This window comes from Chiloscyllium punctatum, chromosome 40 (assembly GCF_047496795.1).
Source record: "Chiloscyllium punctatum isolate Juve2018m chromosome 40, sChiPun1.3, whole genome shotgun sequence".
In the NCBI taxonomy this organism is placed as follows: Eukaryota; Metazoa; Chordata; class Chondrichthyes; order Orectolobiformes; family Hemiscylliidae; genus Chiloscyllium; species Chiloscyllium punctatum.
Window position 1 is genome coordinate 59,406,513 of NC_092778.1, and position 14,277 is coordinate 59,420,789.

Consider the following 14,277-nt stretch of genomic DNA (forward strand, 5'->3'; position numbering starts at 1 on the left):
ACTGACATTTTTTACAAACCCACTGACTCCCATAGCTACCTGGATTACACCTCTTCCCACCCTTTCTCTTGCAAAAATGCCATCCCGTATTCCCAATTTCTCCGCCTCCGCCGTATCTGCTCCCAGGAGGACCAGTTCCACCATAGGACACACCAGATGGCCTCCTTTAGAGACCGCAATTTCCCTTCCCACGTGGTTAAAGATGCCCTCCAACGCATCTCGTCCACATCCCACACCTCCGCCCTCAGACCCCACCCCTCCAACCGTAACAAGGACAGAACGCCCCTGGTGCTCACCTTCCACCCTACAAACCTTTGCATCAACCAAATCATCCACCGACATTTCCGCCACCTCCAAAAAGACCCCACCACCAGGGATATATTTCCCTCCCCACCCCTTTCTGCCTTCCGCAAAGACCGTTCCCTCCGTGACTACCTGGTCAGGTCCACAGCCCCCTACGACCCACCCTCCCATTCTGGCACTTTCCCCTGCCACCGCAGGAACTGTAAAACCTGTGCCCACACCTCCTCCCTCACCTCTATCCAAGGCCTTAAAGGAGCCTTCCACATCCATCAAAGTTTCACCTGCACATCCACCAATATCATTTATTGTATCCGTTACTCCCAATGTGGTCTCCTCTACATTGGGGAGACTGGGCGCCTCCTAGCAGAGCGCTTAAGGGAACATCTCCGGGACACCCGCACCAATCAACCAAACCGCCCCGTGGCCCAACATTTCAACTCCCCCTCCCACTCTGCCGAGGACATGGAGGTCCTGGGCCTCCTTCACCGCCGCTCCCTCACCACCAGACGCCTGGAGGAAGAACGCCTCATCTTCCGCCTCGGAACACTTCAACCCCAGGGCATCAATGTGGACTTCAACAGCTTCCTCATTTTCCCCTTTCCCCCATCTCATCCTAGTTTCAAACTTCCAGCTCAGTTACTGTCTCCTTGACTTGTCCGACCTGCCTATCTTCTTTTCCACCTATCCACTCCACCCTCTCCTCCCTGACCTATCACCTTCATCTCCTCCCCCACTCACCCATTGTACTCTATGCTACTCTCTCCCCACCCCCACCCTCCTCTAGCTTATCTCTCCACGCTTCAGGCTCACTGCCTTTATTCCTGATGAAGGGCTTTTGCCCGAAACGTTGATTTCGCTGCTCGTTGGATGCTGCCTGAACTTCTGTGCTCTTCCAGCACCACTAATCCAGTGTTTGGTTTTCAGCATCTGCAGTCATTGTTTTTACCGCTCTAAAATAGCCTGAACATTAGTTAGATCCACAACGTATTGTTCGAGGAATCTGTCTCAAATACCATCTGACATCTTCTTTTGAGGCTATCTCTGCCTGAGTGAATTTCTCAAACTACATGACAATCAAAGTCACCCATGATTAGTTTACTGCCATGTTTGCGTATTCACATTTTCTCTTGATTTATTCTCAGTCCTACAGTGGATCTACTGTCAGGGGCCTGTAGGCTACTCCCATCAGTGTATTCCACCCTTTGTTATTTCTACTGTCTTTCTTCTTCCATCTCACGCTAAAAGTGCCATCTTACTATTCCTCTGTTCCTGCCTAACCTTTCAAAAAATCTCTCATCCCTGAATATTTTGTTCCCAGGTTTGATGTGCTTCTAACACTGCTCTGTCATGGCTATATGATCCTCCCCATTAACATCTACTATTCATTTGTTTTGTATTTACAGCATTTAAGTAAAGAGCCATTAATCTGTCCTTTTCACCAATTTTCCCCTTTTGCTCCATTTGCTACTGTGACTTATTTGTAGACATCTTTATATTTAGATGATGCAAACATTAAAAATTAGGAGTAGAAGTAAATCAATGAAATCCTTGTCTAACAGAAAGCTGTTTCTACCTTGAAATTATTCAAGAGCACTATTTTCACTGTTTTCGGAGGCAATGTGGTCCAAAGTAACACAACCCTCAGTGGAAAAAAATGCTCATCCCTGTCCTACAATAATGACCCTTAATTTGAAAACAGTGCCCCTCTTCTGGGTTCACCTACAACAGGAAACATCCTTTCCCACGTCGATCTTGTCAATAGCATTTATGGTTCTACAAATTTTAACCAAGTCACCATTACTTCTCTAAATTCCAGTCAAAACTAGCCCAGTTTTCCATCTATTTGTCATAGATAATATACTCATTCCAGTGAACTTCTGAACTGCCTCCAATGCGTTAACAAGCTTTCTTAAATACAGAGACTGAAACTGCCCAGAGTATTCAGGATGCAGCTTCATGAATGTCTTGTATAATTGAAGTGTAATATTGTAACTTTTGTGTTCAATTCCACATGCAATAAAAGTTAGCGTCCCACTGGTCTTCAGTTTACATGCATAACTTTTTGTGACTCATGCAGTAGGACCATAAATCCCTCTGTACCTGGGATTTCCAAAGTCTTTCTCCTTTTATGTAGCACTCTGCTTTTTCATTCCTAAAGCCAAAATGAAGAACTTCACATTTTGCCTGCCGTACATTCCATCTCCCAGAATTTGCCCACTAAGTCAATCTATCTATATTTATCGTCTGTAAATTTAGCTACTGTGTACCTTCTTTCCTTTCATTTAAGTAATTGATGTAAATCATAAAATGTCTTCACGCCCCAGCGCAAACTCCTATAGGACTCCACTCATTCCATTTCACTGTAACTATTTTCAGGGAACTGGGGGAGTTCGTCACTCTGCACCTAGATATGATAAGAAACTACTCTTAGGTTACGACCATTTGGCATCAAATCCCAGAGATAGAATTTGTTCTGGATGGGCTGTTATTTTTTTTAAAAACTCCACCAAAGTGGCTTTTGTTTTGGTCCCTTGTGTCCTTCCAAGAATTTTGTTGGGATAGCCCATTTATGTGGGTTCCATGTATTTAATGTTGGTAGTCTTGAGTGTGTTATTAATACAGTACAGATGAAAACAGATTTATCAGAAATATAAACATTTTTAATAGTCATATCAGATGTGCTACCTGTGAACAATCAATTTTGGTTGAATTGAAGCTGACATTTTAGTAAATGGTTCAGTAAAATGTTTGATACAGTTAGCAAACCGATGAATCTCAAATATGTTCTAAGTGATGCCTTTTAATACTCAAACCTATAAAAAGTTTTGTTTTAGTTCCACCTTGTCATTGTGATAAATTAACTGAGGAGAAAGTGAGGACTGCAAATGCTGGAGCTTAGAGTCGAGAGTGTACTGCTGGAAAAGCACAGCAGGTCAGGCAGCATCCGAAGAGCAGGAGAATCGACAATTCGGGCATAAGCCCTTTAGCAGGAATGTTGAAGGGCTTATGCCCGAAACATCGATTCTCCTGCTCTTCTGATGATGCTTTGACCTGCTTTGCTTTTCCAGCACTACATTCTCGACAATAAATTAAATGACACGAGGTCACCTTTGTAGACAGAGTCACTTTCCACTATTGTCTTTTGAGCCAGAGCTAAAAGTTGTGGAAGCTTGTTTGTTCTGGGTATGACTTGCATTAGAAATTTTTTTTTCTCTTGAATTTTGGGTGAATCGTGCTGGGAGACAGTGCAACATGGTGGAAATTTTGCCTCAATGTTCTTATCTCCACTGAAGTGAACATGCAGGCACAAGTTATGGATTTGGTAGGTGTAATTGCGCGATGCAGTTTTACTTGGTTTTGACCTTTTGTGGGCTGCTGCAAAAGTTTATTTATAAAACAGTCACATTCTATGTCAGTGAGAGAGTTATGGGGCGAGAACCATTGAGATAAGAATTCATTCTCAATGATGACTTGACTTTTTTTTGCAACTGCTGGAGTCGGTGCAATTTTCATTTAATTAATGACATGCTGACAGATTGTCCATTCTCTGTTTGCCATGAGAAGGTGGAGGTGACTTGTATAAATCAGCTGCTGCAGTGCTGCGAATGTGCTTTCACGGTGCTGCTAGCTAAGGAGAATTTTGACCCAGAAAAGAAAATGCAAATGCAGCAGTATATTTCCAAGTCAAGATGGTATGTGGTTTGGAGGGGAGTTTTCAGATGATGTTGGTCGCATGCGCTGGCTCCTTTTTCCACCTTTTGTCATATGGGAGGCATAGAGAAAGAAACCTGTGGAAGAGGGGCCTCCCAGTTGACACAGGGAGCTTGAGAAGGATGCAGCAGCTCCCCTCCTTTTTCATTGAATGATAACTCGCATGGTGCATTCTGGGTGTGAGCCTCTCCAGCCACTCTATATAGGTTTGATTAACAAAGGGGAAACAGACGTGGAAGTGGGGTTGGGGCACTTTCTACATCTTAACCTCTCACTTCCCTTTGAAATCTGGGATGCAAGCAATCCAGTCCAGACCAGGTAAGTTATCTTTAGTCATAGCCAGCTTTTCTAATACCAAAGTGAAGTTCTGGCACAGAATCAGGTTATTGAACCTGGGCTGGCTGAACAAATTATTCTAATCCCAGTATCTAGTTACTAATCTGTTGCAGCACTTCAGATGTAGATCCAGGTTTCTTTGAAATGAGTTGAGAACTGCTACCTCAACATTGAACAGTAAGTTCCAGACACCACCATCCCCAGGAAAGTCATGAACACACGAGGGCTGATAGAAGGAAAAATACTATGTCACACCTTAAAGTGCAAAGGAAAATGCAAGTAACACTTCGAAGAAGGAAGAGACAAGTCAAAATGGACTGAATTAGGATCTCTTGTGACAACCAAGATAATGAGCAGCTGACAATCTCTTATAGATTATGTCCCAAACTGCAGATGTGTTTTTTTCCTCAAGAAGACATAGAGAGTCATTTAAAAAGGCTGGTTTCAACTCTGCTCATGTTTGTTAGTGGGACTGAACTTTGGTGCGTATACTACCTGGGTTCAAGCATTAACGTGTTGTGAAGGTCACAGTTGAAAAATTATCGTAAGGAACCCCTGTCACTGAGTCAACTTGACGTCAGCTACCTAAGCAAGCCAGACAAGGGATTAAGACACCAGAACCTCAACCAACTTGCAAAACTAAGAATCTTGAAGTTGATTGTTCAACTACCAACGTAACTGCTATCGGTAGCTTCTACTACAACAGCTGCAATGGTCAACTATCTGCTTTTAGCAAACTATTCAAAAAATGATTTCATTGCTTCTAACTTTTTGGACTTTTATTTCTCATATGTCTATTTGTGTTGCATTGCTACTTCTTCTCAAGTTTAGTGATTAATAAAGAAAATGTGGATAATTTGGGCCTGAGAGAAAGGAATCCGTTATTAAATTAACCATGTTACTAGCAACCAAAGGAAAAATTAAGTAAAGAAGAGGGTGTGCAGGAATTGAAATATCTCAACTGCACAGCCATGATCTTTTAAAAACAAAATCTATTTCTTCTCTCAAAATTTAATCAGAGCATTTTTACGCTGTTCTTAAATGAATGCTGCTAGATTATTTCTCAGCTCTCATTGTCTCCTGATGTACATCTTTAAATCCCCTTCCTGTGCCATCAATCCTGTGTATCCCATTCCTTTTCATCCCTTCGTCCTTACAGTCCCCATTCCCTGACTCCGATGCCTTGGCCGTTACATTTTCTCTCATGTCCACATTTCTGATCCCTCCTGACTTCCTGATATTCACCACAGCCTGCACAGAGCAACTGCTATTAATCCTTATTCCATGTATTGAGTTGAATTTACTTTATTGTCATATGCACTCAAATGAGTGCAGTGAAAGGTTTACAAGTAGCCACTTAGAACACCATCTTAGGAACTGTACCTAGGTACAATTCTTAGTTACAGAACAGAGAACTGAAGGAAGGTCAGTTACATTACAGCTGTACACAGTATGATCATAGCAAAGTTAAAAAGACAACCATCACAGTATCTCTCTCCAAAGGTTGTCCACAGCAGGAAGCTGATGGCTGGCTGCAACCACGCTCCATGCTGTGTCACTGCTCCCACTCTGCACCGGGCCGCTCCCGCAGTAGGCGGCTGGTTGCCATGTGCCTGCTCTGATAACTGGCATCGTCGCCCACCCCACTTCTGAGGCCAGGGCTGGGTGTCCAAGGTCAAGAGAGGGAAGAAGAGTTGGGGGGGGTAAAAAAGAAAAAGAAGGTAAAGAATGGGTGGAGCAGAAGAGCTCTGGCTGGAGCATCTTACTCGACTGCCATCTTACTGGATATTGCACCTATCTCTGCGTGCACAAAGTTTGACCCAATTCAAGCTGCAGAATAGTGTAGTCAAACAAAAGCTGTGTGGTATCATCATAAATTAGCAAAATGAGTGGGCAAAAAATTAGAGCTTATACATCAGGACATGTAAGAGCGTTTCTTTGGGTATTGATAAATACCTTTTGGAAGTTATATTTGGGGCAGGCTGAAATGTTGATGGGTAGAGGATGGGGGCGTTTGGTGGCTATGTAGGTTCCAACTCATCGATCTGCTCACTGACTTAACGAGGCTTGATTTCAGCAGCATTGTGGTTACCAGGAAGATCATGAAAGTACTGGGATGCTTTGCTATACTTTGTTTAATGCTTTTGTTGAAGATGATTTTCCTGGAGTGTTTGCTCGAGTAATCTTAGTTTATGGAGATTCATTTCTAATGCTGATATAAATTGCTTAAGTGCACAAATAGTTGTACACAGACTTTAAGTCTCCAAACTACACAACATGGGACCATCAACTTGGTAGCACCTCACAATTTGCTTTTCACTGACAGAGCTTTAGTGCTCAAGCTCATTGAAGATATGAGAGTGGTTTGATGTGAGAATACACTCCAGTGGTATGCTGTATGGATTTCTGATCTCGAGATTTTGAATGCTTTAAAAGTCTCAGCATTTCAATTGAGGTTGTACCAAAAAGAGACAAGATTGAGATGAAGGAAAATTTACACGAAAGGTTTTTGGGTATCTCTGTTTCACTAATCCACTTAAACACATTGCCTTGGAGAATCTGTTCCTGCAGTCAACTCATCAATAAGTCAAAAGCAGTAATAAATGCACTTGACTGTCTGTATGGAAAAGGAAGTAGGTGTTAATATTTCCATGGTTTTTCAGCCTTCAGTGCTCTATTCTGACTACCTCTGATAGTTAAATTGGACTCTCAAAACCACCGATCTGATTACACATATTTTGATTGTGCTGTAATATTGTGTTTACATTGGCATAAACTGCCCAGAAAACACAGTAAGAATGTAAAGCTAGAGAGTTTTTTTCCCTCTGTTTTGATCCATATATGTTTTTATTTATGTCTTGGTTGTAACCCAGTTTGGGTGTGATGTGCCTTGCGTTAATTAATCAGATTGTGCATTACTTCACTGTTCCATTATTTCTGCTGCTCTGTAATTTTTCATTCTTTTTACAGGGGGCGAGGGAAGAAAGTGTCCACTTATTGCGGCGTTTCTATAAGGTAAAGCTGGATTTTTCAAGTATTTTGTAGAGTAGGCTGACGTTAGTGCAATTTTTCCATGTAATAGGGAAACCTTAAAATGTGCTCAAATATATTTAGTTGGGTAAACTGAAAAAAATGGACAAATCAAAATCTCATGCTGTATACTAGAAAGAAAATATTGTTTTTTTTTAAAGGAGGTACTTAAATTTTAAAATTGCTCTGCCTTGACGATTCGAATGCATCACACACACATTTTAATGAATATAGATTGAATGGTTTAATGGTAAATGAAAATTTATCATCTTGATTGTCCACCATTTATTATCTACTGGAATGTGATTTTGACAATGCTGTTCATCAATTCCGTTAAGTCACTAAAAGGCATGATTGTCTATAAAGACCATTTCTATATGGTTAGAAGGTACCAAATTATTTTCTTTTTCCATCAAAGAAAATGAAATATGGACAGAAGTCTCCTCTATCTGCAGTGCTTGTCTTGGAAAGGTATAAAAATGTGAAAGCCAAAGGTGAATGTTTTACATGCACTCAAACCTCCAGTAAAATGTTAACAGATCCTTTCTTAAACCAGAGCTGGAAAGGGAAATTTCACCATAAAATTTGTATGATTGGGACAATAAAATCAAGGAACTATTGCCACGAGTCTGTGGCTTTCATACTAAATGAAAAGAAGAATGTTATTTGTACCATGTCTTTATCCTCTGGCATGATCTCCTTTCTAAGGAGAAGCATTTTATTATTGTTTCATAATTTATCATTTGTTATTGTGATTGCTTAGGTGGAATTCTCTCTTAGTTAAAGTTTTTCTGTCTCCCTCCTTTTTTTAAAAAAATATTTATCTTTCATCCTGCCTGTGGGAGAAATCACTCTCACTTGCACTTAGCCAAATATACACATTCTCGTGTGCATTTTGTGCATGTGCACACTTACTCATGTATTAGGCACATTTTTTTTTCCTCTCTTTTTTTATAACACGCATTATTTTATGCATCCATAAGACCATAAGACATAGGAGTGGAAGTAAGGCCATTCGGCCCATCGAGTCCACTCCGCCATTCAATCATGGCTGATACGCATTTCAGCTCCACTTACCAGCATTCTCCCCGTAGCCCTTAATTCCCCGAGACAACAAGAATCTATCAATCTCGGCCTTGAAGACATTTAGCGTCCCGGCTTCCACTGCACTCCGTGGCAATGAATTCCACAGGCCCACCACTCTCTGGCTGAAGAAATGTCTCCGCATTTCTGTTCTGAAATGACCCCCTCTAATTCTAAGGCTGTGTCCACGGGTCCTAGTCTCCTCGCCTAATGGAAACAATTTCCTAGCATCCACCTTTTCCAAGCCATGTATTATTTTGTACGTCTCTATTAAGTCTCCCCTTAATCTTCTAAACTCCAACGAATACATTCCCAGTATCCTCAGCCGTTCCTCATATGCTAGACCTGTCATTCCAGGGATCATCCGTGTGAATCTCCGCTGGACACGTTCCAGTGCCAGTATGTCCTTCCTGAGGTGTGGGGACCAAAACTGGACACAGTACTCCAAATGGGGCCTAACCAGAGCTTTATAAAGTCTTAGTAGTACATCTCTGCTTTTATATTCCAACCCTCTTGAGATAAGAGACAACATTGCATTCGTTTTCTTAATCACAGACTCAACCTGCATGTTTACCTTTAGAGAATCCTCGACTAGCACTCCCAGATCCCTTTGTGCTTTGGCTTTATTAATTTTCTCACCATCTGTATTTTGAAAGCCCTCTCCCCATCACAAATGTCTGATGTTTGGTTTTTGACTGCAGTAGTTACATTAGTTCAGGCAAGGTTGAGAAAGTGAGACCCTTGTGGTTACCTCAGCCAATGTGGGAATTGAACCTGCATTCTTGATGTCACTCTGAATCTCAAATCAGCCGTCTAATCAACTGAGCTAGGTGACCCTGAATTTTAGGGAGGGAGTGGAACAGAAAGTCAGTGTGGATACAAATTGAGAGTTAAGCTAGGGACTGAGTGATGAGCTGTTTGAGCAATTAAATGTCATGCACACTATGAAGAATAGTTCAGTGAACACATAAGATCGAGAAATGACGATCCATTAGAGAGATGAGCAGGACATAGGCATTGTATTTCTGCCTACATCAAATGAACTGTAGATGTCCATCTCCACTTTCTCAAGTGCAGCTGGGGGTGGGTAATAAATTCTAGCCTCGCCAGTCATGCCCACATTCCAAGAATGAAGGTTTGAAAAAAAAAATGCAGGGCAAGCCTGCTAGTAAATAACTCAGTGCGGCAGATTAAAAGTAGGTAGCACAATCAGGTAGCATGTTCCATACACTAACTGCTTGCTGAGCGAAGAAAAAAAAAAATCTCCCATCATCCTTCTTTTGCACATCACTTTAAACCTATGCCCGCCTCGTTCATTTTTACAAACAGTTTCTCCCTGTCTACTCTATCCAACTCACTCATGATTTTGTAAACCTCGATCAAATCTCTCTGCTTTCTTCCCAACAAGTTCAAACTGAAATTTCTCATTCCTGAAATGGCTCTTGTGCATTCTGTCCAATGCATTTACATCTTTCCTATAATGTGGCACTCCCAACTGTACAGAATACTCCAACAGAGGTCTAACAAGTGTCTTATACAAGTTCAACATCACCTCCTTGCTCTTGTACTCTATGCCCCAATTAATAAGCTGAGAACACTGTATGCTTTATTAACTGCTCTCCACTTGTCCTGCTAACTTCAATGATCTGTGGACCTATATATCAAGTCCGTCTATTCCTGCAGCGCCCATCCCCCACCCTCCCACTCACAATGTTTTCCAACCAAAGTGTATCACCTCGGACCTCTCTGCATTGAACTTCATCTGCCGCTTGTCTGCCTACACCACCAGCTTGTCAATATTATTTTGGAGTTCTACACTATCTTCCTCAGTTTATAATTCTTAAAAGTTTAATGTCATTTGCAAAAATTTGAAATTGTTCCCTGCACATCAAAATTCACATTATTAATGTAGATCAGTTAGGGATCCCAAAACTGACCATTGAGAAGCTCCAATATAAGAAAGTGAGGACTGCAGATGCAGGAAATCAGAGCTGAAAAATGTGTTGCTGGAAAAGCACAGCAGGTCAGGCAGCATCCAAGGAGCAGGAGAATCGACGTTTCGGGCATAAGCCTGAAGAAAGGCTTATGCCCGAAACGTCGATTCTCCTGCTCCTTGGATGCTGCCTGACCTGCGCTTTTCCAGCAACACATTTTTAAGCTCCACTATAAATCTTCCTGAAGACCAAAAAATATCATTTGACTATCATGTTATATTTGTTATTGCTCAGATAATTTTGTATCCATATCTCTTTCTATACCACGATCTCTAACATTCATCACAAGTCTATTGTGTGGCAGTGTATCAAATGTCTTCTGGAAATCCATGCATATCACATCAACAGCATTACCCTCATTGAGCCGTTGTGTTAGCTCTTCAAAAAAAAACTCCAGTAAGTCAGTTTAAATACGATTTTCCCTTCAAAATCCATGCTGACTCTTCCTAATCAACACCATTTTCCTTGTGACTGCTTACCCTATTCCGATAATGGTTTCCAGAAGCTTCCCTGTAAGCTTCAAATTCATGGAATGTCGGCATTGCTGTTCCATTCTTTATTGCTCTGTAGAAAGTGGTGGTGAGCTGCCTTCTAGAGTTACTGCAGTTGATGTAGTGTAGATACATCCATTATGCTGTTAGGGAGTGAGTTCCAGGATTTTGACCAAGTGATGGAACAACTATATGGTTCCAAGTCAAGATTGTTTGTTGCCAGGAGGGGAGCTTTTGAGGTGATAGTGCTTCCATGTTTCTGCTGCCCTTGTCCTTGTAGATTGTAAAGGTCACTATTTTGGAAGGTGCTGTTGAAGAACTCTTGGTGAATCTTTGCAGCGCATCTTGTAGGTGGTACACACTACTGTCATGGATGGGTTACCAATCAAATAATGTCAAACTACTTATGTGCTGTTGGAGTTACATCCATCCATGCAAGTTGAGTGTGTTCAATCATACTCTTGACTTGTGCTTTGCAGCTAGCGGGACAGTCTTTGTTGAGTCTAGAGGTGATTTACTCGCCACAGAATTCCCAGCCTCTGACCTGCTCTTATATCAATATTACTTAGTCAATGGTAACCTCCAGAATGCTAATAGTGGAGGATTCGGTGAAGGTAATTTGATTTACTAGTCATTATGTTAGTGAATTAACACTTGAGCATGTTGCTGAAAGCAAGCTGTGCTTTTTTAAATTCTATTTTGTTTTTTTTAAACTTCCTTACACAAACATTTCAACTGCTTTCTGCATAGCAAATTTCATTAACTTTTCTAGTTTATTTTTTTTATTGGGTTGGAATTATTTAGTGAGTATTTCTTTACTTGTCTCGCCTGTGGTTTGTAGCCAGTTTTAAATTCATTTGCAAAATATGGCATCAGAACCCCAGACAGTTGGTTGTTAAAGTAAGACTAATTCAGGAGTTTTCTTGCAATTCCTACATGTAATAGGTTTATTTATTAAGTAGGCTGACCAGAATAAAATGCTGCTTCCACTGAATTTTATTTATATAACAGCAAATTAGCAGCTTTGAGAAGGTTTCGCAACATCTTGAGTAATTGCGCCTAAAAGAACTGTTGCCCAGTGACATTGTTTTGTCATGATTCCATCTGATGTTACCAATGTACGAGTCTGATTCTGTAATAAAGTCTAGCTTGATAGTTCCAACATTTTTACTTTTTGTTTAAAGCCATCGTTTAAACGTGGGCACCCAAGGCCCCAGATTCTCTAACTATAAAATAGAAGTTAGTTACACAAAAGGAACAAAAGCCCACCCTGTCTGCACAGTTTGTAAAATTTTTAAACACACAGGAATGTGAAATTTCATCTATTCCCCAATACCGTTACTTTATAGTGATTCAAATTCGGAGAAGCAGTGCTTCTGTATCAAATGTTAAAGTTCAACTTTACTGCTTTTCCCCAGTTCTGTCTTGAGAATTGTGATTTTATATTGAGAAGTGAGGAGTTTAGACTTTCTCAACCCTTTAATATTCTACTGAATTCTAATCGAACGTTCCTGGTCTGGAAGCTTTATAAGTTAAATGGCTAGGCCGATGTAACTGAGCTTTCCTTGAACTGCCCCAGTGTCTTTTCCAGGGGACAAATTACGTTTGCTTTTGACCCCTATTAGGTCTTGAACAAGTCTGCCCTAAAAGCTTTCAGCCTCTGGGATTTCTAAACTACAATCCATCCTTGATCATTTTTTGCTATTAATTCATGACATTTTAAGAGTCATTGACTGGGCCAGTGTTTATTGCCCACCCCAGACTGCCCTTGAGAAGGTGGCAATAAGGTACCTCTATGGTCTACTCCACAGTGTGTTAGGGAGTACTTTCACAGTTTTGACAGTGAAGGAATGGTGATAGTCAGGATGGCGAACAGCTTGGAGGGAGACTAGCATGTAGTGGAGTTCCCATGTATTTGCTGCCCTATTCTTCAGGATGGCGAGTGTGAGTTTGGAAGATGCTGTCTCGGGAGGTTTAGTAAATTTCCTGAGGAACTCCTGCAGTGTTATCCCAAGACAAAGGTGATTGCCTTCCAACAATCACAGACATCTTCCTCTGTGCTAGGAGTGACTCCTAACAAATAGTTCTCCCCCTTGTTCCCATTGACTCTAGTTTTGCGAGACCAAATGCAGTGAAATAGCAAGAGAAACACACTCACTCCACCTGTGCAGTTCAACTCTTTTGTACATGTTTGGCTCAACATTTTGCTGAGGCTCCTTGAACAGCTCAGTACACAGAGCCAGAAAGAGTAAAGTGAGAGAGCAGTAATGATAAGGCATTTTATTGTAAGGGGAGCCAATCAACATTTCTGTGACCACACACATGACAGCATTGCCTCTCACTGACTGGATCAAGGATGTCACTGAGCAGTTGCAGAATGTTTTGAAGGGAGTAAGAAAACAGCCAGAGGTCATTGCCGACTTAGTACCACTGACAAAAGAGATGCGGTCCTGCAAACAACATACAGGGAGCAAGGAAATGTAAAGCGCAATCTCTGATAGTAATATCCAATTTGCTGCTACTACCAAATGCTTGAGAGATCAGAAAGAGGACAAAAGAATGTTGGAATGTGTACCTAGAGGGGTGATGTTAAATTCTTGTGACATGGAGACCAATACTGGGGCAGATGGGATCTGGATATGGTAGCTGAGTTTCCCCCTATCAACTGCTATTACAATTAGTGGGTTTACACTCTAGTGGCAAGGGGTTTGGGGACTAGGGCAGGAAACCAAATAAGGAAGTGAAAGGTAGAAAAGTAGAAAATTGGAAAGCAGCAGAAACCAGGGATAGGTGTAAAAATGATATTTTAAAACAAAGTGTCAAAAAGTTAACTCTAAAGGTACTATATCTACATGCAGGAGCATTTGTAATAAAATAGACTAACAGCATGTAAATGGGTTTGATAAAATTGTGACAACAGAGGCATAACTTTGAGGTGGCCAGGATTGGGAATGGATCGTGCAAGGGTATTCCATCTTTAGGAAGGACAGGCAAAATGCAAAGGAGGTGGCATGGCAGTGTTGGTGAAAATTGAAATCCTGGAATTCCCTCCCAAAAGACAAATGTGAGTCACCCTACAACAGGTGGACTGCAATTGTTCAAGATGGCAGCTCAATCCCACCATCTCAAGGGTAAGTAGGGATGGGCAATAAATGCTGCTAGCCAGTGATGTCTATATCCCATGACTTGACCTGCCTTATTTCCCAAGAGAAGGTCAAGTGACTGAAGTGCTAGTGGGGCAGCACTTTAGGACCACTGATCATAATCCTATTAGTTTTAAAGAATTATGGAAAATGATAGATCTTGTCTAAAAATTAAAGTTCTAAATT

At 41.2% G+C, this 14,277-nt stretch overlaps 1 protein-coding gene across 1 annotated transcript in view; it reads left to right on the forward strand.

Annotated features, from left to right (window-relative positions):
* clec16a (C-type lectin domain containing 16A) overlaps positions 1 to 14,277 on the forward strand; it is a 267,248-nt gene that overhangs the window by 132,949 nt on the left and 120,022 nt on the right. Inside the window, exon 16 of the mRNA XM_072560020.1 lies at positions 7,321 to 7,365. Coding sequence (XP_072416121.1) covers positions 7,321 to 7,365 — 45 coding nt within the window. The remainder of the gene's footprint in view (positions 1 to 7,320; positions 7,366 to 14,277) is intronic.